General features: G+C 44.7%; 2 protein-coding genes across 5 annotated transcripts; one reads left to right on the top strand and one right to left on the bottom strand.

The window, feature by feature from the left end:
- Positions 1–158: 158 nt before the first annotated feature.
- hltf (helicase-like transcription factor) lies at positions 159–15,558 on the top strand. Of its 4 annotated transcripts, XM_079752703.1 has the most exons (25): positions 159–280; positions 573–775; positions 1,024–1,190; positions 1,344–1,468; positions 2,129–2,217; positions 2,328–2,399; positions 2,712–2,903; positions 3,220–3,294; positions 3,548–3,584; positions 4,238–4,295; positions 5,332–5,402; positions 5,590–5,700; positions 6,415–6,498; positions 7,725–7,816; positions 8,320–8,463; positions 9,525–9,651; positions 9,998–10,133; positions 10,415–10,594; positions 11,683–11,798; positions 12,244–12,425; positions 12,953–13,078; positions 13,511–13,623; positions 13,891–14,071; positions 14,529–14,609; positions 14,961–15,558. In XM_079752703.1, the coding sequence occupies exons 2-25, from the start codon at positions 578–580 to the stop codon at positions 15,102–15,104; spliced, it is 2,901 nt and encodes a 966-aa protein (XP_079608829.1). In that variant the 5' UTR covers positions 159–280; positions 573–577; the 3' UTR covers positions 15,105–15,558. The 4 variants fall into 4 exon arrangements, with proteins under 4 accessions (XP_079608829.1, XP_079608826.1, XP_079608827.1 ...); XM_079752700.1 differs by lacking the exons at positions 14,529–14,609; positions 14,961–15,558 and having other exon boundaries at positions 12,241–12,425; positions 13,511–13,958; XM_079752701.1 differs by lacking the exons at positions 14,529–14,609; positions 14,961–15,558 and having other exon boundaries at positions 6,418–6,498; positions 12,241–12,425; positions 13,511–13,958.
- gyg1a (glycogenin 1a) lies at positions 15,554–23,718 on the bottom strand (the record flags this gene model as incomplete). Its single annotated transcript, XM_079752704.1, has 7 exons — positions 15,554–17,205; positions 17,955–18,180; positions 19,045–19,171; positions 21,190–21,352; positions 21,675–21,849; positions 22,365–22,500; positions 23,586–23,718. 7 exons carry the CDS (start codon positions 23,716–23,718, stop codon positions 16,978–16,980), a joined length of 1,188 nt encoding a protein of 395 aa, XP_079608830.1. The 3' UTR covers positions 15,554–16,977.

Consider the following 23,718-nt stretch of genomic DNA (forward strand, 5'->3'; position numbering starts at 1 on the left):
GAGGCAGTAAGAGACCGGATGATGCGTTGCGGTAGACCGGGATAACGCTACAATTCAGATTCTTCTCTTGCATCCCCACAATCGGAACAAAGGTCGTTCCTTGCCGCCCATTGGTCAGAATTCAGCCGAGGCAGAGGGCGCGTAACTGCTTGGATGCGAAACCAAGCTAGTTAGGTTGACGCTTCAGTTTAAGAAAACTGCAAAAACAAGGTGAAAAGTTAAACGTGTCAACGCAGTCCAGCAAGTCTACAGTTGTCAACAAACCCCACTAAGGCTACAGGTATTATTGTTATTATACCATAAAAGAGAACATGGCATCGCTAAGATGAGTCGTAAAGGTATAGCTAACCTACGAACCCTACTATTATTGATAGACTAGCTGGGAATTGGCTTACCCCTCTTGCTAATTAGGCAGACACCCCTATGTATATCCAATCTGGATATTGAATTTTGAATGAGTCCAGTTTTAAATGTGAGCTTTTTTCAACATTTTCTAAACAAAAGATGGCCAACGTTGGATGTGTCATGTGTGTTTATTTTTATGTCTGTCTGTCTGTCTGTCTGTCTGTCAGACACAATGGCTTCTTACAGGCGGCGCTTTGGGTGGCATAGCCATCCTGAGGTCAATATCTTTACCGACCGCTCTGAGTCGAGCGCAGAGTCTCTGTCGCAGGCGATCCGGGAAGCGGCGTCCGAGGAGCCAGATGCCGATGGCAGCGTGCTGTTTGGTCAGCTGCAGGGCAGCGTGGTGGGGCTTCGGTATTACACTGGAGTGGTGAGCAACCCCTACGTTAACAAACTGCTGTTGTATAACTGTTGGACTTTTGGCTGACTAGGCTGAGATCTAGAAACATAAATGCAGGCATTGCTCTAACACTGTCAATATACGTTTTTTCATTAAACAAAGGAGTGTATTTTAGCCTTAATTATGCATGCAGTTGGGGATGCATAATTAATTATATTAACTATAATATGATTATATTATTTTCAAATAAATTACTTCGACAATGTTCTTTTTGTTAGGTAAACCCAGGGGAAATGGTTGCCCTGGTGCGCCAGCCAAATAACCCCTATGACCACAATGCAGTGATGGTTACAAACGCAGATGGAAGCCAGGTGGGCCACATAAAGAAGGAGCTCGCAGCCGCCATGGCCGTTGTTATGGACAGCAACCTCGTTAAAGTTGAAGGGTGACTAAAATGTTGTTGTTTGTTTTCTTTGAAATGGTTATGATTTGAAGGGTTTGTTTTTTGCATCACCAAACAATGCATAATGTCCTACGTTACCGAGACGATAACTAAATCCAGTATCTCAGCATTTATGACTGTTTCGTGTCTTTTAAGGGTGGTCCCGTACCGGACCAAAAGCTCCTTCAACATGCCTGTGACACTGTCCTTTTGGGGAACCAAGGAAAACAATCACACCTTCAAGCAACACATGGCCGTGCACGGCTTCAAGTTTAACCCCGGTAGGGACGGACTGTGCATGCGATCATCTGTGTATGCAGACAGAGTCTCCGCCCCACACAGGCAGTGTATAAATTCAAACAATCGATAAAGTTGAATAGTTTAACTCATGCATTTTTTTGTTGTGCATCTGGTTCAGCAAAAATCTAATCAAAACCCCTCAACAGATGCTAACGATTTTAAAAGTTTCATAAACTCAGACTCTATTTTATTGAAGTGGCTGGAGATAATATTTGAGAGTTTTGAAGAGAGCGCAGAAGAGTGTGAAAAAAACATCCCCACCTTCTCTGCTCCCTAATGTTTCTCCACCCTTTAGAAGGGTTACAACTAACTCACCTGTGATTGACACGCAAGTTGAAATACCCGAACCGATCATGGAAGACGATTGGTAAAAATTTTACTGTGAGTGGTCTGGCATCGAAATTTGCTCATACAAAGCAGTGGCAGTCAAATAGAATAGATATTTTCACTGAGCATTTCATTCACCCATAGCTGACGGATGGCTTGGCAATTTCTAACGAAAATCAAATAATAGTTCTTTAAGCTTATGTCGAGAATCGTAAGGAAGGAGAAAGAAGAGGTGTTTATTTAAAAAAATAATAATATTTTTTTAATGTTGCTGTCTTTTTTATGGTCCCTCTGTACAACTTCTTAATGGCCAGGTGTCGCAATGACTACAAGTAATGGCGCTCGAGGTGGATATGCAACGCCGCCTAAAAAACCTGTGACCACCCTGCTGTCAGCCGAGGAGGTCAGCACATCTCGACTTGGACTCATTTGATCAGAATTGTCAGGTGGATTTATCGTCAAATCTACGCAAAAAATATTACACCAACAAACTCTTTCCCCCCCCTCCCGCAGCTGAAGAATGCGTTTGACGATCTCTTTGACGGCTTGGTGGAGAGTAAAGATGGAGAGAAGGAAGCTTCCGAGGTGGGTTTTTTAATTGACTAGACCATACTATATGTTTCCCAGAATGATGACTGGCCCTAGCCTATTCAAAGTCTTCCTCTGATCTGAGTGGCCTTCACGTACTTGCCGCTTTCTCTGCGTCTCTGGACCCTCCTTTTGTCATGCTTCTGCTGTGTTTTTGCAGAGAAGACCGGTTCTTCTCACTCTTCCTTCACAACTGTGATCTGAGAAAATAAAGAAGTTGCTTAATTTATCTTATGTGATGATTTTGATAATGATTGGGTTTTTATATTTAATCACGGTGAATCCCCTCCCTGGTTTGGTTTGTTTCAGTTGGTGAGCACGTCCCTCATGCCCCACCAGAAGCAGGCCCTGTCCTGGATGTGTGCCTGCGAGAACAGCTCCAAGCTCCCACCCTTCTGGGAGGAGAGGGGGGGGCTCTACTACAATAGCCTCACCGGCTTCTCTGCCAAGGAGCGGCCACAGAGGGTCCGGGGGGGCATACTTGCAGACGACATGGGCTTGGTGAGTGAGAGAAAATAAGAGAGTGAGCCTACATGACTTTCCTTTTGGTTTTAATTTTTGTTAATTAACGTAAAGACGCTTTCATCCCATACGCCCATGGGTTACGCCTCACAAGGAGGAGAACAATGGAAGAACAGAAAATGTACCACCACTATAAAAAAAATGCTGCACAAGCAAGTTTCTTAAAATAATAAAGAAGTGCATAATGGGAAGGTGCATAACTAAAGAAGTTTGTGCCGGGCGTTGTATTCCACCTCTTTTACACTTGTTCTTTGCCTGTTCCTGATACAAGCCGTTGCCTCTCTCTGTGTTTCAGGGTAAAACTCTGACCACCATCGCCCTGATCCTCACCAACTTCCACCAAGGAATGCCTCTTCCTCTGAAGAGATGTGTAAGTTTCCAACTATCAAGTGTTTCCTGTATTTATTGTGTTATTGTAGTCTGGATAACATTTTAAGCAGTTAGTGTCCAGGTAATAACGCTGGAATTAAGCGATTTTACGAGTTTACGATCTATAATCTTGGTAACATTTGACTAATAATGCTATGGAATGTTTTTCCGTAGAATTCCTGTATAAAACTTCTGCAATAATGTGCATTTTGTTCACAAACATACTGTTCATCGTTGTTTGTGAACCATTTTAGGAAGGGCTGACTGAGACAGCCCCCTCCAGATCTGAAGGTAATCACTGTTCCAGATTTTGTGTTTGCGTGCCTACGTTTGAGTTAGGGGTGGACAGTATAATCGTATAGAAAGTACACCGGTATGAATTTGCCGGTCTTCACTTTGCGAGAAGTGAAGGCCTGTTCACTTGAGACGGGGTCTGACCTCCTGCACTCAGCATTCCAGAGTTCTCTTAAAATAATGTAATTGTGGGACTGTGCCGCCATATAACATTTTAAAATAAAAGGGCTAAATAGGGCTGTAAGTTATAGTGTGGCTGTATGTCAGCGCAGGCTCTAGTGCTTTTCAAGAGAATGAAAAATGAAAAAACACTATTCTGAATGGTCAATCGCCAGAAAAGGAGAAATATGCAATTATAACTAGAATGTATTGCCTGATTCAGCCGTTCCTTTATCATAAATAGGTAGAACGTTTTGACAAATCTGGCCCTCATTTAAACATTGAAATATGATCCTTGTATGAAGAAAAGACACCCAGCATTGTCAGAAAAAATGAATAGTTGAGATTTTTTCTGCATTCTAGCACCTCCCAGTGTCATACCGTGATATAAACCATGATCGTTTTTCGGGCCATACCGCCCACCACTGATTGAAGTGAACTTCCATTAATGTTGACTGACTGTAATTCATGGGATTCCTTTCCTGTACCAGGACGTGTGGACAGCACAATAGTAGGCGACGCACCCAGTGGTTCCAGACTGTCTGACAGGTGAGGCTGGTGTTTCCCACCTATCCACAAGGTCTTGCCATGTGAATCTCCAAACCGCAAAACTAGACAAATACAAAAAAACGAATTCAAATTTGAGCTTCTGCTCACATCCAGAAGAGTCATTTATCTTAATCGTCTTCCAGGGAATCCCGATTTATTTTATGAAGGGGTAAGACATCCTCCTCAAGGATTCATTCAGGTAGACTGGTCCTGGGGAGCAAACAACTTGCCTTTATTGTGTATGGTGGCATTAGTTACCTCCAAAATGATTTCATCGTCTTTGACTATAAGTACTATATGCTTTTGAGTGCATATAATTATCTATTGTATGTATTGATCATTGTCGATAGCAGTAGACGCAACAAGACACTGTTTACTTGCCTTGTGGTACCTGAACAAAACAAAACCGTGTACGGTTGCATCTCTCGTTTTGGATAGTTATCAAAAAGGGAGAAAAAACTCAAAAATGAACGTCTCCAAAAATGGGTGTATTAAAGAATTCACACCCATTTTTAATAATCACCATCATTCGCAAACTCTCATTCACTGCACAATTTTACACTTGGATTAAAAAGTCAAACTCCATGATAATGGATTGCTCTAAATACATAGGATATTTTGATGAAAGGACGGAGCAAGCTGGTCTTCACTTGCTATACGAGGTGTTATATGTGGATGTGTGAAGCGCCATCTGGCAAGTGGTTGATGTTGAGGGCTGCGTCTGACAGAGAGTTTAGCTTCGTCTGACACTTGCGTATATATGTGAGGTAGTGGGGAGCTCCACCTTGGCAGTAGCTGATTTTGATCTCTGCGTATGAGAAAGGGTTAAGGTTCTCGGACACCATGGTGTGTGGGGCTTTTCATATACAGCATTGCTCATTATGCAAGTTCAAAATGTCATGAATTGTTAAAATGTTAGAAATTCAGTTGAGTACTGTTCCACAAGATGCCTATAAATTCTACACACTGCACCTTTTTAAAGTCTATACATTTATTGTAAATTATTTTTAATATCCGTTCCTCTTCTTTGAGTCAGTCCCCAGGTGGTGGAGACGTCAGCTGAAAGCCGGGAAGTACCGATTGTGAGCAGAGACGGGAAGAAGAAAAGTGAGTAGTTTGATATCTTTGTCTTTTAAAAGGCCCCTAAGTGAACACTATCATACATCTGGGTGGAAACTCTTTCTCTAGAATTGTAAAACCAGATGGTCTTTCTATGAGTTTGCTGCTGTTTTCGATTTTGGGGGGCATTCAACTTTGTGTGTGTGTGTGTGTGTGTGTGTGTGTGTGTGTCAAGAGCCCAGTGTGATGCTTGAAGACCTAGACTTTGCGGCAGCGCTGGGAGGATCAACAACTGGCACAAAACCAAAGAACAAGAGAGCCGCCAAGAGATCCGTTCCCAAAGATGGTGAGTTATCAGTAACTAATTATCATGACTAAATAATAAAATAAACCAATGATTAAACTCATTAATCATGATTAATCTGCCCCCCCCATGATAAATCACTATTAAATGATTAACAATATCAATACTCTTTTGTTTTCACACAAATACCCAGTGTGCAAATTAAATCCCTTATTCCATCTATGATTTGTATATTTAGTGGTTTTTCCAACACATAATAAGTTACAGAACGTATGTTACCGGGACTTTGCTTGTATAGTGTAAGTGCACTTACATCACCTTTGATCTTGAGTGATCCAATCAAAAAAAAAAAAGTGGAAAAAGTGTACTAACTACTTGCCAATTAATATTATTTAGCGCAAGAGACTTAAAGGAAAACTTCATTGTTAAACCTCAACCCTAATTAGGTCCAGGTTAAAAAAATACAAAGTGCACCTTTTCTAAAAGTGAATGTGTAGACTCATCATGGAGGAGCGGTCTGGTGTTTGGCTTCTTGTTCATGGATGCCTACAGGTTGACTGCAGACATGAGGGAATCAAACCAGAATGTTTTTTTGCGGGGAGTTAACCAAGGCTGCCAATACACTATTCTAATGAGGTTCAATGTCTTTAAGCTTATATTCGAAAGCAATCAATCTATGTGTTTGTGGTTGGAGTTGTGCCTCTTGACTGAGCTGCGTGTCTGTCTGTCCATGTGCTTGTCCTTCTGCATTGCTAGAAGACCCAGACTTTGTGTGTGAATCAACATCTGGCACAAAAAACAAGAATAAGAGTGCAGCGAAGAAGGCCGTTCCCAAAGAAGGTGAGTTACCGTGCTCGTTAGCAACGGTTTATTTAATATTATTTATGGAAATGAGTCTGTGGGTAATAGGGATGGGCATAATTAATCGATGCTCGATAATTGATCGTTAAGAAATGCGTCGATCAATTTATATTGTTATCGATCAAAAGGACGTTGTGTTGCATACTGTGAGTCTTGAAGCATTTAATTGAATATCACTATGTGGGAGAAATACCACCCTGCCGACTGGTGGAAAGTGAATTGAAGACGGTTCCCCAGGCTGTCAAAGTTAGCGCGACAATACCTCTGCATCCCCGCAACTTCGGTCCCGTCAGAGCGGGTGTTTTCTGCTGCTGGACTGACAGTTACAAGGCTGCGTTCGCGTCTGACCCCCGAGCATGTTAACATGCTTATATTCCTAAACAAAAATATGTAGGCTGGAGTTACTGTATGCTATGAGACAGTAGGGACAGTCACCACCGTATGTGAGTCGCTCTTTTTTTTCTAAATGTGTTGTCTCTCGCTCCGCTATTCTTTCGGCTTGGTGCCTCTTGGAGTCGTTACATTTTGCCAAAACTGTGATATTTTAGCAACAAGTTCAGCCTTGTATATGTTCAATAAGGTATTGCTTTTAGATAGACTAGTTCATGCAATTGTTGGTAAATGGGTGGCGCATCTTTTTGTTGCGAGCCTTTTCCGCGCGCCGGCTGCAGCCTTTAGGCATTATATGTCGGCCTTTTCCCCCCCTTTTTTTCAAAACAGTTATACAGTTTAATGCCCACGTTTAGCCTACTGCCTTTGTTTGATTATTGTTGTCCGATAAGTTGGCTACTTATTGTAATTGGAATAGGGTACAGATTTAGTCTTGTTGAATCGTATCCAAACCTTTAAGAGCGACTGTAGGCGCATTGTTCGGACTTTACGAGCGCCGCATAGGCCTATAACCTATAATGCCTGTATTTATTATTTCAAAACTGTTAAACAGTTGTAGGTCTTCAAGTTAACTATATTGTATTAATGTTGGCCCATACATTATTGTTGGAATAAAGATTTCATTGATAAAAACATGCTGCATTTTGTATTTTCTACCAACGGGAATTTCAATAGAAAAAAGTTAATGATTAATCGATAATTGATCGATAACTCTAGCGATGCTCGATCAAGGAAATTTCTTCAAATGCCCATCCCTAGTGGGTAAAGTAGTAGTAAATGGTTATTGTATCGTGCGTTTATTTATGCATGTGTAGTTGCGGAGCCCTGCATCAAAGAAAGCGCAGCGGAGCTCTCAGCCAGAGCTACACTCATCATCTGCCCGCTTTCTGTGCTGAGCAACTGGCTGGTAAGGCTCTTTGTCCCACACACACACCCAAACACTCTTACTGGGTTTTTTGTCAATATTATTAATTGGCTCCGTATTCGGTGGGTGGTCAACCGCCAACTGAAAATTGGGTATTGGGTTCTAGGCCCCCCAATGTCCATAGCATAAACCGAAGTCGTTCTTGGGCCAGATGCCCAACCCCTACCCGCTTCTTTTGTTAACATCATCTCTCCATAGTGATGTGGAGTCCCCCCCCCCCCCCCCCATCAGGCCCTGTGGATGCTATACACGATGAATCACGCTGCCACACTGAATCACAAACCCATGCAAACACTGGACCACACACACGTACACACACTGAATCAAACGCATGCACACACAGAATCAAACATGTGCAAACACACTGACTCCCACACACGCATGCGCATAGGATCGCATGCACAAAGCAAAAAAAACACATACAAACACAATCAAAAAGCTCGCTCACCCCCCCCCCCCATGTGTGCTCCTTTATGGGTGAACAGGACCAGTTTGAGCAGCACGTGCATGCCGACGTGCAGCTCAGCGTTTACTTGTACTACGGGCCGGAGCGCAACAGAAGCCAGTCCTTCCTGGCCTCCCGGGACGTGGTGTTGACCACCTACAACGTCCTCGCTGCCGACCATGCTGTGAGTAGGTGTAGCAGGAGCGTCGGACTCCCTTCCCAAAGGTCTCCAGTCGCCCCTATATCCCCACATATGTTTTGTCAGGGAAGACCCCGAACTACCCTACATGAAATGTTTAAAGTCTGTGAAGTAGAGCCCGATAGTCTATCTAGGAGACGCATGGGGTTGCGAAAAAACAAGCAGACCTGCCTAACCTGCTGTCTGAAATCGAAATTGCATCATACTGAGGCACAGTTAACTTGAAAGAGATATTATCACAGAACATTACCGTATTTTCCGCACTATAAGGCGCACTTAAAAGCCGGTAATTTTCTCAAAAAACGACAGTGCACCTTATAATCCGGAGCGCCTCATATATGGATCAATTCGTGTTTACAAATGAACAAAGTTGTCAGAACGCTTAATAAAGTTTGACTTTGTATGACTGTTTTGTTGACATTCCCTTTATGGCTGGTTCAGACCACACGACAGATATTCCTCCACTATTAGGAAGGTCACACTACGATCACAGAGCCAGGAAATCGGGCCAAAGACTGGCCACACTACAAGATTCGAGGGTGCGATGCTCTACTTTGTATCATTCACGTTTGCAAGATATTTAAAAAATCTAAGGTTTGGAACTGCGTAATTGTGTTTTACTTTTTTGTCATAAAGGTTCCAGTTTTATATCTGCTAAATGCAGCAACTCGTCCTCACAGTTGCGTTGCGCGTGACGAGCTATACAATTAGCACAGCTCCATCTAGTGGATGCATAACGCATCCCCAGTCAAACGTTTGACTGCAGTATCTTCTATGCTATGCGCCTTATAATCCGGTGCGCCCTATTTATGAAAAAAGTTCTAAAATAGGTCATTCATTGAAGGTGCGCCTTATAATCCGGTGCGCGTTATAGTGCGGGAAATACGGTACTTCTCCCTAATAGCTGAGGAAATTGTGTAGCTTTTAAATCTTGCTCTACTACCGCCTCCTTTTTTAAAGGAGGCAGATGTTGAATGTTTTGGATTGCGGAACGACAGAACCTTGCAATGTACTGACATTAAATCGGTCAATCTTTTCACAATAAGAGTCCCCTGCATGCGGTCCGTTGGCTTCGGGTGGTGCTGGACGAAGGTCACATTATACGGAACTCCAACACCCAGATGGGCATGGCCGTGCTGCAGCTCCAAGCACAGCGCCGCTGGATTCTCTCAGGTTACAGTCCTTCACACCTAGAGCCCCAACTGGGGATAAGCACTGGAGCTCTTACTGCCAAATGAAAGGGTTGACACCTGGTGCCCAACTCCCAACTGAGAAGTTTTGGATTTGATTCCCCCCAAATGTCATTAGCCTAACCTGAAGTCATCTTTGAACCAGTGGACCAAGCCCTACTTGTTAACATCTGAATACACTCAAGTAACAATGTCTTAAAGTGTCTACTTGCTAAATGGCAATATATGAAAGATACTACTTCTTAGCAGACTCGTAAGCCAGTCTCCATAGAGATGTGCTGACCTTCACGCTCACCCCCCCCCCCCCCCCCCCCCCCCCCTCCCTCCAGGAACTCCCATCCAGAACAGCCTGAAGGACCTATGGATGCTGCTGGCCTTTCTGCGCCTCAAGCCCTTCGACAGCAAGGAGTGGTGGAACCGAGTCATCCAGAGGCCGGTTTCCCAGGGCGACCGGGTTGGCCTGTCGTGCGTTACCACACACGCACCCACTCTCCCACACCCTCTGAATTTATGCCACTGTGGTCTTTTTATCTCAATCACCCTCAGTTATGGCGTTACTTGCTCATGATCACTTTTCTGTGACTTCTATTCCGTTGCCCTCTCTCACGCACACACACACACACACACACACGCACACACAAATTGTACTAATTAATGATAACTGCACAGAGATGTTGGATTGAGGTCAGGCCATTGGATGCTGGGTCGCGACTCGTCTCTGCTATGTGTCCCGTGTGCTACCACAGCAACCTGCAGACCCTGGTCCGGTGCATCGCGCTGCGGAGGACCAAGGGCAGCACGGTCAACGGGCGCCCCCTGGTGGTCCTGCCCGAGAAGACGGTCTGCGTGGAGCAGGTGGAGCTGACGCAGCAGGAGAGGGAGGAGTACGAGCTGGCCCACCTGGAGGGCCAGAGCACCATCAGCAGGTGGAGTGCTCGAGTCACGTTGAGAGGGACATATTATATAACCAGGTGTGATTAGCCGCTGCCAGCTGTTGTGCAAATCTGCCTCTTCTGACGTCACAGGTGGGCGTGTCCACCGTCTTAGATGTGTGCTGGATAGATCAGCCTACCAGCCTACCCAGTGGACTGTAGCAAACGTTACTCATCTATCCGTCATGTACCTGGGTGGACGCGCCCACTTGTGTTGTCAAAATGGCTTGTCAGGGCTAATCACACTCACACCTGGTGGTATAATATGTCACCTTTTTTAAAGGTTTTTCATAACATCTGGATGGACACTGCCACATGGGATGTCACTTTACGGTCAAGTGTGAAATGGCTTATCCACATCACACCTGGTGGGAAAATAAGGAAGGCCGAGCTCTCTGAGTAGCCAACGACGTGCGTCGCGACGTAGGTCGCATTGGTCGCTGTGTTGGTCGCTCGTCTGGCTGCTTTCAGTCGCTGGCTGGCTTGGTCGCTCAAAGACTATGGGCGGTCGTTGATCAGTTAATTTGCATGTCATTAACGGGTTTTTTGCGACAGTTGAAGTCCCAGAAAGCCATGCTCTCTGGTGAAAGCTACCTACAGCTCTTTATTGCTAATATTATTCTAATATTTTTCTATTGAATTACAGTTTAAAATTATGAAATCGTTGCTCTTGTCAGTAACAATAAAATATATTAGTTGTAATTTGGGGCGTATATGGGCCGATACCAGCCTAACCAACCTTACAAATAATATATTTTATTGATACTGATAGAGCAATGATTTCATCATTTTAAACTGTAATTCAATAGAAAAATATTAGAATAATATTGACTGAAAGCAGCCAGACGAGCGACCAATGCGACCTACGTCGCGACGCACGTTTTTGGCCACTCAGAGAGCTCGGCCCTACTGGGGAAAATAGAGGCTATTTTCCCCCCAGGTTTTTTGCCTTTGCTTTTCAAATAATGCAAAAACGCAAATATTCATAAAGTCATTCAGATATATATTCCAATATTTAGTGCACTCTATAAAACAAGTTAATATAGAGTTAACTCTGAAAATGTGTGTGTGTGTGTGCTCAGCTACATGGCTGTGGGCACAGTGCTGAGTAACTACGCCGATGTGCTGGCCATCCTGATGAGGCTGCGGCAGCACTGCTGTCACCCTGACCTCCTGGCCAGGATCACCTCCGACCTGAGTACGTCACCACCCACTCCCTGCCCAGCTCTATGGCTAAAACACTTTTGTCAGAATAGTTTTTCTAACGGTGAAAATTCTTTGGTGGCTGTCAAAAGGATTTCCCGGGCCGCTAAATCAAAATCCAGGCCGCCAAAGATGGTTAATTGAGAAAGCATTTAATACAATCATCTCTTAACCCATTTGTACCGGCTGCTGTGCGGAGCAACATTGTATCTAGTAGATACGATGTTGCTCCGCGCAGCAGCCGTACAAATGGGTTAAGACCGGATTGCGCATCAATGCGTGTTTACCATTAAAGGTAAACACGCACAGATGCGTGATCCGGTCTGAATGGGTTAAATTGGTTTTGGGTGCAATGTAGTCTATTGGCCAGCGGATGGCAGTACGGTGTAAACGTAATAGTAGCCTACAACTCTCCTGTACTTCTTCCTCCTGGCCAGCAGGGGCCGCTGGGACGCCGGCCGAGCTGCGGGTGCACCTGGTGGAGAAGCTGCGGAGCGTCCTGGCCAGCGGGTTGGACGATGAGTGCGCCGTGTGTCTGGAGTCGGTCCAGCTGCCCGTCATCACGCACTGCGCGCACGTTTACTGCCGGCCCTGCATCGCCAAGGTGGTCGCCATCGAGCAGGTCCGTGCACACTTTTATTTTTTGTTCATGATTTTGCATCAACCAACCTTTTGTTCTTTTGAAGTACTTTTCGGGCAGAACTTCGATATTAAAGTGCCAAACGAGGAAATAGACACGAACAAGAAATGTCAAAAAAATATACATATTCCAAATATACATATACATATTCTACATATTCCGCTACTTGATGAATTGTGACATCGCCGGATGTGATGTTAAAGGTGACCTATTATACCTCCCCGTTTTGAAAATCTGCCTCTTCTGACATCACAAGTGGGCGTGTCCACCCAGATGTGTGCTGGATAGATCAGCCTACCAGCCTACCCAGTGGACCGTACCAAATGTTGCTCACCTATCCGTCACACATCCAGGTGGACACGCCCACCTATGATGTCAGAAGCGGCCGAATTTCGAAACGGCTTTTAACGGCATACCACTCTCTCTCACGACTGGTGGTTTAATATGTCACCTCTAACAGAGTACTGGGATCTCTTTCTTTCACTGGGATGTGTGGCTGTGTGTCCCAGGAGGCGGCGCGCTGCCCGCTGTGCCGGAGCACCTTCTCCGTCAGCCAGCTGGTGGAGGTCCCCCCAGAAGAGCTGGACGGGGGAGACGACGGGGTCCACGGGGAGGGGTGGAGGACCAGCTCCAAGGTGCGGCCCTCGGTGCTCCGCCCATCCCATCCGTTACCCCCCTACACCACTGCAGAGGAATGAACGGATCTTGCGTTACCCTATCATTATACTACGTTAATATAATGTAGGACACCAACGACCCTGTAGAACCTCGACATTTATTTTTTATCCTGTCCACTGTTGACAGAATCACAATACATACACCATACTGTATGTCGTGTCGTCCCTCCTAAATCATTGTCATATCCCTGCCATGTCCCGTCCTTACAGTATAAGGCGGACTATAATATAAGATGGCCCTTTCAGATCAAAGCCACAGTAACGTTCTCTCTTGGCTCATCGTAACACCCCACAGGCTCCAACAGCCCAACGGCCAATCCTGACCTGGTTGTGTGATGCCCCAGTACCGGCATGTGACTGAAGTGGTCTGTGGTTGTGGTGTCTGTTCAGGTCGAGGCGCTGCTGGGAAACCTAGTCCGGATACGCTCTGAGGACCGCAGCATCAAGAGTCTTGTGGTCTCTCAGTTCACACGCTTCCTGAGCATACTGGAGACCCCACTCAAGTAACACACCCGCGCACGCACACACACGCACGCACGCACACACACTCTCTCTGACATGACATCAACACACTGGAGCCTTACAGCCTTGTTATTCGGTTGTATATAGGGACAGGCACCTATACCAGTACTCGGCCTAGCTCATGTACTTGCTCAAAAACCACCCGATGAGTTGTACTTGGTCTGAGAAAATGTGGAATGGGTGCATCCTTAGTTGTACAGACATCAGAGAAGCCTCCGTCTCCTGTCTCCCACCGTCTCCCTCTGCAGAGAGCAGGGCTTCACTTTTGTGCGTCTGGACGGGACCCTGAGCCAGAAGAGGCGGGCCCAGGTGATCCAGGAGTTCCAGAGCTCCGCCCCCAACAGCCCCGTTGTGATGCTGCTGTCTCTAAGGGCGGGAGGGGTGGGGCTCAACCTGACTGCAGCCTCCCGCGTCTTCCTCATGGAACCGGTGAGTGCCAATAAGGAAGATGCAATCTGCCTCATATCTGAGGCGCGACCAAATGAAGAACTAGAATCATGTTTTCAAAATGTTTGCGAACACAGCACACAGAGTGCAGAACACATTAGCTCTGGTCTTTTTATTTTTTTATTCACAGCGGTTTTTAATTTAGATAAAACGGCAAAGATTAGTTTGCCTTTTTTGGCTGGTTATTAATATCTACTTAATGTTAATGAGATGTTCAGTTTAATGTTCCCAAACCCACTTGATGTGACCTACTTAAGCCTTTGTGCAGCCCTTCTTGTGCGCCCCTGTGGACTATACAAAACAAATAGGATGATGTGGATTTGTTGCAATAAAAAATATATATATATCTGATGTTATTTTTTCGAGAACAATATTCAGAGAATATGTTTGGTCCAGTGGACAGCTCTAGTATACCGCATACAAACTGTGTCCGTGTTAGGCCTGGAATCCCGCGGCTGAAGAGCAGTGCATCGATCGCTGTCACCGCCTGGGCCAGACACGCAAGGTTTTTGTCACCAAGGTGAGTAAAAAGACTTCTTCATAGTTACTGTTGATGCTTTTATCCAATGCAACTTGGTGGATTCGGATACAGATCATTAAAGAGCAAGGTACAACATCTTGCTCAAGAAGGCATACAGTTGGGCAGTGTGGACATCGAACGCAGTGCCTTACCTTTTTACATTACATTAGCAAGGATTCTTCTGTCTGGATGTAGTTCATTGTGAAGGATTCCTCTGCTTCTGTCTGGTTGTAGTTTATTGTCAAGGACTCCTCTGCTTCTGTCTGGTTGTAGTTCATAGTGAATGATTCCTTTGCTACTGTCTGATTGTAGTTCATTGTGAAGGATTCCTCTGCTTCTGTCTGGTTGTAGTTCATAGTGAAAGACTCGGTAGAAGAGAACATGGTCAAAATCCAGAGGAGGAAGCAGGACCTGGTGGAGAAGGCCTTCGGCTCCAAAAACACTGACAGGAAAGCTTCTCGCATTGATGACATCAGAGCCCTGATGGAACTGTAGGCGGTGGGTGGAGCCAATGGCCCTTACTTATGTTGTTATTTTTTCTCAACGGGTGTTCCTCATTGTTTTGTTCGTAATTTGAAATGTAGCTGTTATTTTATTTGTGCAAAACTATTTCTGTACCACATGGCTGTTCTGCCATTGTTATTATTCTAAAGTGTAGTGTACCATATTATCTGTCATTTTTCTTTCTTGACTAACATTTGTGTTAAACATACAAGGGTGTAATAATATATTTGAAAAATACTGTGATTTCAATCAACCTAGTTTAAAGGAAACAAGAGTTGCGAGTTCATAAGCCAGTTCAAAATGTCAGGTTGAAATATTTCTCCTTTTGATGGATCAGAACAATGCACACCAGATTTTTCTATTCAAATTCTTTACTTGGTTTGGAAAAATGATCCAATTATGTTCCATTTCACCAGATGTACGCCAACGTGCAATAAACATTCATGAAAACATTCAGTTTCCTGAAATTCATCTTTTTATTTTTACGAATTCTGCATCTTCCAGGTCAGAAAGACGAGTGTGAAGAGCCACTGCTAATCACCAGTTCATTTACTTTTTGCGTAGACAGAAAAGAACAGTAAAAGTAACAGACAGACCAGTGCCTGTCTGTCTCATCTCACAGTGCTGTGGTTAACTTCAGCCTCCAGGCATATTCTGAACGACTTATCTTATCGTCATTTAGTATCCACTTTAATTTGAAGCGCCTTCTCGTGAATTCCCAATTAGGTCCTTAATGGAGCAGTTTAAGGGAGGTGGGGTATCTTGCTCAAGGATGCCTACAGGTTAGGCTGCGGATGTTGGCGAATCGATCCCAGTAGCTTTCGGCTGGGAGTCTGACACCCTAGTCTAGCCACTACACTCAGACAATAGGATCCTTCTAAAGGAGGTGATTATTTCTGTGGGGTTTTAGCAACCGAGAAGCGGAGTTTGGCGTGATCGTTGCATCCGAGCAGCAGTATTAGTTAATAATAGTAAATAAAGGGTTTTGTAAACAGTGAACAGCGGTAAGGCAGCTGGTTACGACACACTATAACACTTAAAGAACACTGGATCATGGCACAAAAATATATATTCTCTCCGGAGGTTTGGCTGCTGTGCAGGTTGAAGTACATGCAGAAGAGGGGGGGGTTGACTGGGATCACACCATAAACTGCATAATATAAACCTTTGTCATCTTAGCACGGACACAATACAAGAAGAATTTCCCATCTTCAGTGTTGACATTTGTAGAGTTTCACTCAGTGAGGGAAGCTCTGCCATGCAAAACATCGTGGGACTAACGGGGAGCTGGTGTAGGGGGCTACAGAGGTGAGGCGGGACCACCGTGAAGACACAAGCTGGTCTGGGTTTGTGTTCACACCAGTTACCTAATCGATTGAAGAAGGGAGTGGTCATGCTCCTTCAACACTGGAGATTGGCAGCATGTGGTGATACGGTATTTACGAGTGATCTCCTTCAAAGTAAAAGCCTGGTAATATTTTTGTTCCCGATGTCCAATGCAGTATCTTGGTGGTGGTTGGTGGCTGCTTTTGCTTTTTAGCATGTTCCCAGCTGCTGGAAGACTGATTATATTGTTAATATATTAATCTATTATTTTCTACATAAGCAGCAGTTTTAAGACCATTGCTTTGTTAACTCTTGGTAATTTTCTACTTTTCTCTCACACGCATACAGTGACAGAACTCAGGGCGGCTCAGGCCCTCAAAGATCATACTTTATTTTTTTTTAAGTATCTCATCCCTCTTCTGATTGGTTGAGGTGGCTGTGGAATGGCCCCGCCCTCCTTGAACACCATAGCCTACAATAGTTTACTCTTTCTCTTCGTCGCTCCCTCCCTTCGTTTCGCTCTACTCCTCCACCAGTTTTACTTGAGGAAGGAGTCCAGTTTGCGTTCGATGTGGACAAAGGAGTCGTCTCCCATGTAGTCCGCCTGGCCCGCCTCCCACCGCTTCTTCCTCTCGTCGGAGGGCACCTTGGGTGGAGGAGGAGGAGGAGAAGAAGAAGAGGAAGGAGCGAAAGAAGAGGAGGTGGAGGAGGAGGCGGCATGGGATGTTGATGTCAAGATCTCCCTTATCTCTTCATGGGACTTCTCCTAGATGAGACAAAAAAAATACAGGGACATAACGGATGAACTGATGTACAACAAGGGGCCAAGAGCCAGCAGCCTTATAAGGAGAAATCCAAAGTTTCCCTTCAAATTCCTGTGAGATTCACATTCATGTTGCTGGCCCAGCGATAAAGTGCAACACCTAATGTTTTACACAGCTGTCGTGCGATTTACAAATTCATGTCCGACGGATCTTTAGTTCCCCATGAACTGTTAATGATTAACTTCCTTTTCAGATGACCAGAGTTTGTGATCGTGAGCTACAATGTAAAACGTTCTCTTTCAGAGAAACTCTGTAGCTGAAGCCAACAGTTCTAGGTAAAAGATCCAGAAGGTGATAAGTCAACATTGAGTTGATATTCTGGGATGCAAATCTTTGAAAACAAAACTGGGTCAACAGGGCAGAACCAATAAGCATTTTTTTAATGTGGAAAATGTAGTTATCTGTAGGAATTCATTAAATAAATAATAAATGCATTTAAATGTTTTTACCATGCACTTTTAACCAATTTATTTAGTTTCAAGGCATAGGTAAAACTCCATAGAAATAGACTCCATAGAAACAGCCAATACATATAGTGCTATCTTTGCTTTGCATGTAAACAGGCAAACAATTTATCCCGGCCACATTTCATACACAAAAGCTTGGCAATAATCAAGATAACAGGGATCATACAATCAGCTACGATTGACACACACACACACACCTACACTGAAAGACAAAGCCAACTTACATCCACACAGCCTGTGTTGAAGGGTGTGTCTCCATAGGCCTCCAGCAGAGCAGGCAGCACAGTGCTGGAGTAAAACTCCCACCACAGGCGCAGATAGTCGGGCTGCACCTCGCACAGGCCAGGCTCCACTGAGTGACCCTTGACCTCTCCGCTCTGGGCATCGTAGGAATAGCTCCAGGGCTTCACCTTTCCCAGGAAGTGCACCACCTTGGCCTCGTGGCCATACCTTTGGAATGAGAGAAATCACACCACGACAGAGTCAGGTTGCGGGGAAGGTTTAGGTGTCACGTGTGTAGTAAAGAACACAAAGTTGTATTTTCTGTATTTTTATTTTTACTTTATTGAGTCACAGGTTACACAGGTTATCGGGGTATGTCATTTCCTGGCCTTGCACACAGCCACTGTATGATGTGTGCCGTCGCAGGAATCAAAACAAATTAAGTTTTGGACGTAGACGAGATGAAACCAGAGACTGAACAAACAGAGCAGACTCGGCCAACAAGTGAACAACACAGCGGCTAACTCTGTCTGAGTGGGTTTGTTCCAAGTTCTTGTAATCCAATGCTCTCTCTCCCCACACACAGACATTGAGAGATTTACCTTGACTGAGGTTTACGCCACTTGCCTTAAAAGGCAAACCTACATTTTTTTTTTTCTCTAAACGTTTTGTGAACGTTCCACTCTACTCTGAACGCAGGTGGTATTCTTCTTGTTACATCCAAATACTTTTAACTAATCACCTCGACGTCAAGACAGAGAGCCACTTGTGGGGAGGTGTGTGATTTTTTTGAGCTCTGCTCTGCAGTGGTTGATGTTCATGGCCGCGTCAGACAACATTGCTCATAATAACATTCATACACAACGATAGTAGCTTAATAACTCAAAAGTATCACAAATTTGGGGTGGGTCTTAACCATGGGGTAATACATCCTGTTCAGTCCTAGAACTGCTGCCTTTTTTTATCTCAGCGTCTAACTTCACATCTCTGTACTCTATATGCCTGCTCACCAATACTTTGCTCTGTGTGTGTGTGTGTGTGTGTGTGTGTGTGTGTGTGTGTGTGTGTGTGTGTGTGTGAGAGACGACTGACTGTTTGAAGGCTGGGAGGTAGGAGTAGATGGCGATGCTGCTGAGGTTGTAGATGAAGGGTAGGTGCCTGGAAATGTCTGCGGTGGCCCAGGTGTTGAAGTAACTGTTCAGAACACCCTGGTCTCCACCTGCAGGCGCGCACACACAAACACACACACAAACACACTATATATATCATATCATATGGTAAGACATAGGTCTGCAGTTATCGGTTGGAAAAGATAACCAACATGTAATTATCGGGTGAAACAGGATGAGCTCCTCTTTCAAAGTCAATATATAACTATGTAAAAACGTTGATTCCCTTAAAGTAATTTTGATTAAAGGAAAAAATATATATACTGTATATTTATATATTTACCATTTACTGATCTATTGCACTCATAGCCATCAGGGTTCCTTCTCAAACGTGTTTATATCTGTCAGACCCGCCTGGCTGTATACATGTGCTCGCCTCTATAATGTCGTTGAAGCCCTTTGACATCGTAACAGTGTTTAGGGGCATTACAAATACATTGTATTTGACAACCCTAACCCCACTTGCCCCCTACCCATACCTGCTCCCTATCCTGCATGCGCTCCTAGCCTCTCTGACTAGTATTAATAGAAACTAGAGAGCCATGTTGACAGCACAGCCAGGGAAGAATGCATGGCCTACACACAACATAGCGCATTCACTTGCAAATGTATGCAATCCCTCTCTCATTCACTTGCTCACATCAATTCAAGTATGCACACACACACACACACACACACAAACACACACACTCAGGCACCATCACACACAAACTAATTCACCTGCAAATGTATCTCCCGTTCACTTACTCACCCAAAAAAACTCAAGTAGACAGGCAAACACACACACACACACACGCATTCCCCCCCCACACACACACACACACACTCATACTTTGAAACACAACACCACACATTGCCACGTGCTGCACACAGCTTCCCTACCGCTGCCTGTAAAGGGCGGGGGTTAGTCAGAACAGAGACAGATAAGCCTAATAACAAGGAGCTACGTCAGGCTACACCCACTACACTGTCAACAGAAGGTTGGCGTAGAAGGTGGGTGGAGGGTAACTTTGTCATGCGTTGGGAGACAAGGTCTAGAGTTACTGCACATTAATAGGTCTGACACTCATCAGTCTATAACAATCTTATGAGAAGAGCTACTCACAGGAGAAGAAGCAGACTTAGCATTTATTGACTGTACTGATATGGAGATCTCGTTGATGTTTCCAAAATGGTAGTCTTTTCTTGTCTTGAATAAAAGCTAAGCTAAGCAAAGCGCTAATGATCTAAATCGATCAACAGTCTGCGTCAGAAGGAGGTCGGAACTGGTACCATGCCATGCAGATAGAGGACACCTCCCTTTACGTGTGTAAGAAGTCGTTCCATGACGTCACAGTGTCAATTACTCTTAAATTACTCAACATAATAGCTCTTAAGGGTAATGTCAAACTTCGCCGGCAGGCAGCACAAAGTCACACATTAAACGGCATCTTCTATTAAACCAGTGTGTGTGTGTGTGTGTGTGTGTGTGTGTGTCTATCTCTGTGTGTATGTGCGTGTCTGTGTCTTGATGTGTGTGTGTCTCTCTGGATGTCTGAGTGTGTGTGCGTGTGTGTGCGTGTGTGTGCATGCTTGTGTGTTTTTCGGAGTATACAAACACCCAGTGCTGAAGAACAACGACCCGCCCCTGTCGGAGGCATAGTCGCCTCCAGGAGTAATCCCACCTGTGAGTCACCTGAAACGGTTGGCCGTTGCGCTAGGCGGTGCGTGGGCTGCGAATACCGCGTGGGACTGATCTATAATGTTGTTATTTAAGCCAATGCTTTTATCCAAAGCGACTCATTGTGTTCAGATACAGCTCATTAATGAGCAGGGAAGGGTTTAGGCGTCTTGCTCATGAAGGATAATAGGTAGGATGCGGACAATGGGGTTAGAATCCAGGGAGTACCCTGTCAACTAGACCACTTTACATCCTCTTAAGTAATACAGACCAAAGATGGCATCATCACATCTCCACTATGTTGGCACTGTGGCATAGTTATTCACAAAGTAAAGATAAATACTAGACACTGTGTCACCATACAGATGCTACCCTGGATGTGAACCTTGAGGATGACTTGGGTCTCACCATCGAAGCTGCCATTCTCACTGCAGAATGCCAGCAGTTTCTCGTGTGTCTCATTGGACGGCGTGAACACAAACACCCCGGAGTTGAAACAGTCTGGCCAACCAGGATCCGGAGCTGCCGATAGCTCCTCCCTCTCAAACAGTTCATCTATGTTAGACAACACCTGGGAAGTATATATACATATATATTTGATTCAGTTGGTATCCATGGTATAATTGTTATGGTACAATATAGAATATTAGATTATGATCGCAATATTACAATGTAACATGGTGACTACACCTTACCGAGATAACAGTGACTATACCTTAGTCACCGACAAAAATGTTTTCTTTAAAATTACAATATGGCTTACTTTCACATTTAAATATACACAATTGATATCATCAGTCATAAAATGCCTGCCTATGTATAAATACATCTTGACCGTTGGCCCTGCGTTGGAGGCTGAATACGGTAGGTGGGACTTGAGGAGAGGGACCCACCAGGGTGTCTGCGTCCATGAACACACACTTGCTGTAGTGTGTGAGGGTCCAGCAGTGCAGCTTGGTGAAGGTGACCCCCAGGTCCGGACGCTTCATGAGGGCCAGGTGGGCGGTGTCCCCGGACTCCAACACGTCCACCAGACGCACCTCGTCGTACGTCGACTCCAGCACACTCCTGTGGCACAGCGTGTCAGCGTCGTGGTTAAGGGTACATACTATACAAATGATACCCCCAGGAGTGAGTGCGATTAGCCGCTACAAACCGTATAGAAGGCATCACTCTTCTGACATCACAAGTGTGCGTGTCCACCTGGATGTGTGCCGGATAGATGAGCAACGTTTGCTACGGTCCACTGGGTAGGCTGGTAGGCTGATCTATCCAGCATACATCTAGTTGGACACGCCCACTTGTGATGTCAGAAGAGTCAGACTCCCGGTGGTATAATATGTCACCTTTAATGATTTATATGCTTCGGGACACCAAAGGGCTGTTCAGAGTCACGTCAAGTTAATTGTATTTGCATAGCCCTTAATCACAGTTGCAGTCTCAATTCCGCCATTTTTGTATGGCAACGACTCATGACACACACACACACCCTCCTAGCTCATAATATCCGTGTGTGTGTGTGTGTGTGTGTGTGTGTGTGTGTGTGTGTGTGAGAGACAAAGTAGGGGGTCCAGCGGTCTTACCTGCAGGGCTCAGCAACATGGGGCCCAATGAGGGCCACAAGTTTCTTGGTTGTCTTGTGTTTCCGTAGCGACTGCCCCAAGACCATCGCTCCCTTGGCATAGTTGTCGTTTGTTGCTAGCGTCACAAATGCTTGGTCTGCATGGACACAAGTACACACACACTCATATGCGTACACATAGTTAAGTGAATGCACTTAAACCCACTCAAATTCGAGGTTAGAGTAATGACCAATCGTGAGTTATAACATAAATAACATCCTTTCCCCTTCATAACTTTCCATACAAGGTAACATCATTGAGGATCTCTCTATTCTACATTACTTGGGTTGTTGCAATATATTATTTGTGTAAAAGTATGTCACATTGATATTAAATATATTTTAAAGTATAGGTTAGATTGTATTCTAAAGAGAGACAGTTCTTTTTAGACCAAATGTCTACAACACTGTTTTTAAGACTTACTATTCGTCTAGCCTAGGCTATATAGAGCATGGATTATGACCTATAACTATTTAGGCTATTTGCTATAAATAAATGTGGTATATAAACCATAGGCTTCATTAAGTATTAACACGTTGTACATTCAGGGTGCCTAAATGTAGCACCTCGCACCTTAAAGTGTGTTGCAATGACGCTTGCAACGTATGATGCTATCAGAAGTTGTATTGCAAAACCCGGTTACGGTGGTTTCCGTTTCTTTCAGTTATTTGTCAATAGGCATGTTGTAGCCGATGGCGGGCAAAGAGAACACCGGACCCGAATAGTCTTATCCACTGAGCTCCATTTGACAGCATTACAGTTTTTATTGAAGTATTATTCAACTATTGAAAATGCAACGGAAACGGCGAATGCGTTCGCGCTTCACTGGCCACGGCGAAACGTTACGCGCGTCCCCACAAGGCCACTGGCGACGGCGCACGTACGCACCGACCGCTTCAGCCACTGTGGTTCCCAGCGAAGCAAGCCCCGCGTTCCCACGCCTATGTCACACGCATAAATTATATACAATGGACACCTTGCCATTTAAGAAAGAAACCAACGTTTTTCCGGCAACGTTAAAGCATAACTTAATCCGCGACGATGGGTAAAGGAGCAATAGTACTCAACCTGCGCATCCGAAGCGCCATGTCAGTAGTCTATGTGACTAGAAGGGTCTTTTGTGAATGTGCGTGTGTGTGTGTGTGTTTGTGTGTGACACCATTGTCCTCTAGTATATCTCACCCGCCATGGTTTTCTGTGAGCAGGCAGCACGGTGCCCCGAAGAAGAAGTAAGATTCGGATGGAAACCTTTGATATGCAGCTGGCAGATGCTCAGCAGCTGGGAGCAGTCCAACGCAGGAATTAAGTTCCACAT

Source organism: Pollachius pollachius (genome assembly GCF_949987615.1).
Source record: "Pollachius pollachius genome assembly, chromosome: 15".
Classification (NCBI taxonomy): domain Eukaryota; kingdom Metazoa; phylum Chordata; class Actinopteri; order Gadiformes; family Gadidae; genus Pollachius; species Pollachius pollachius.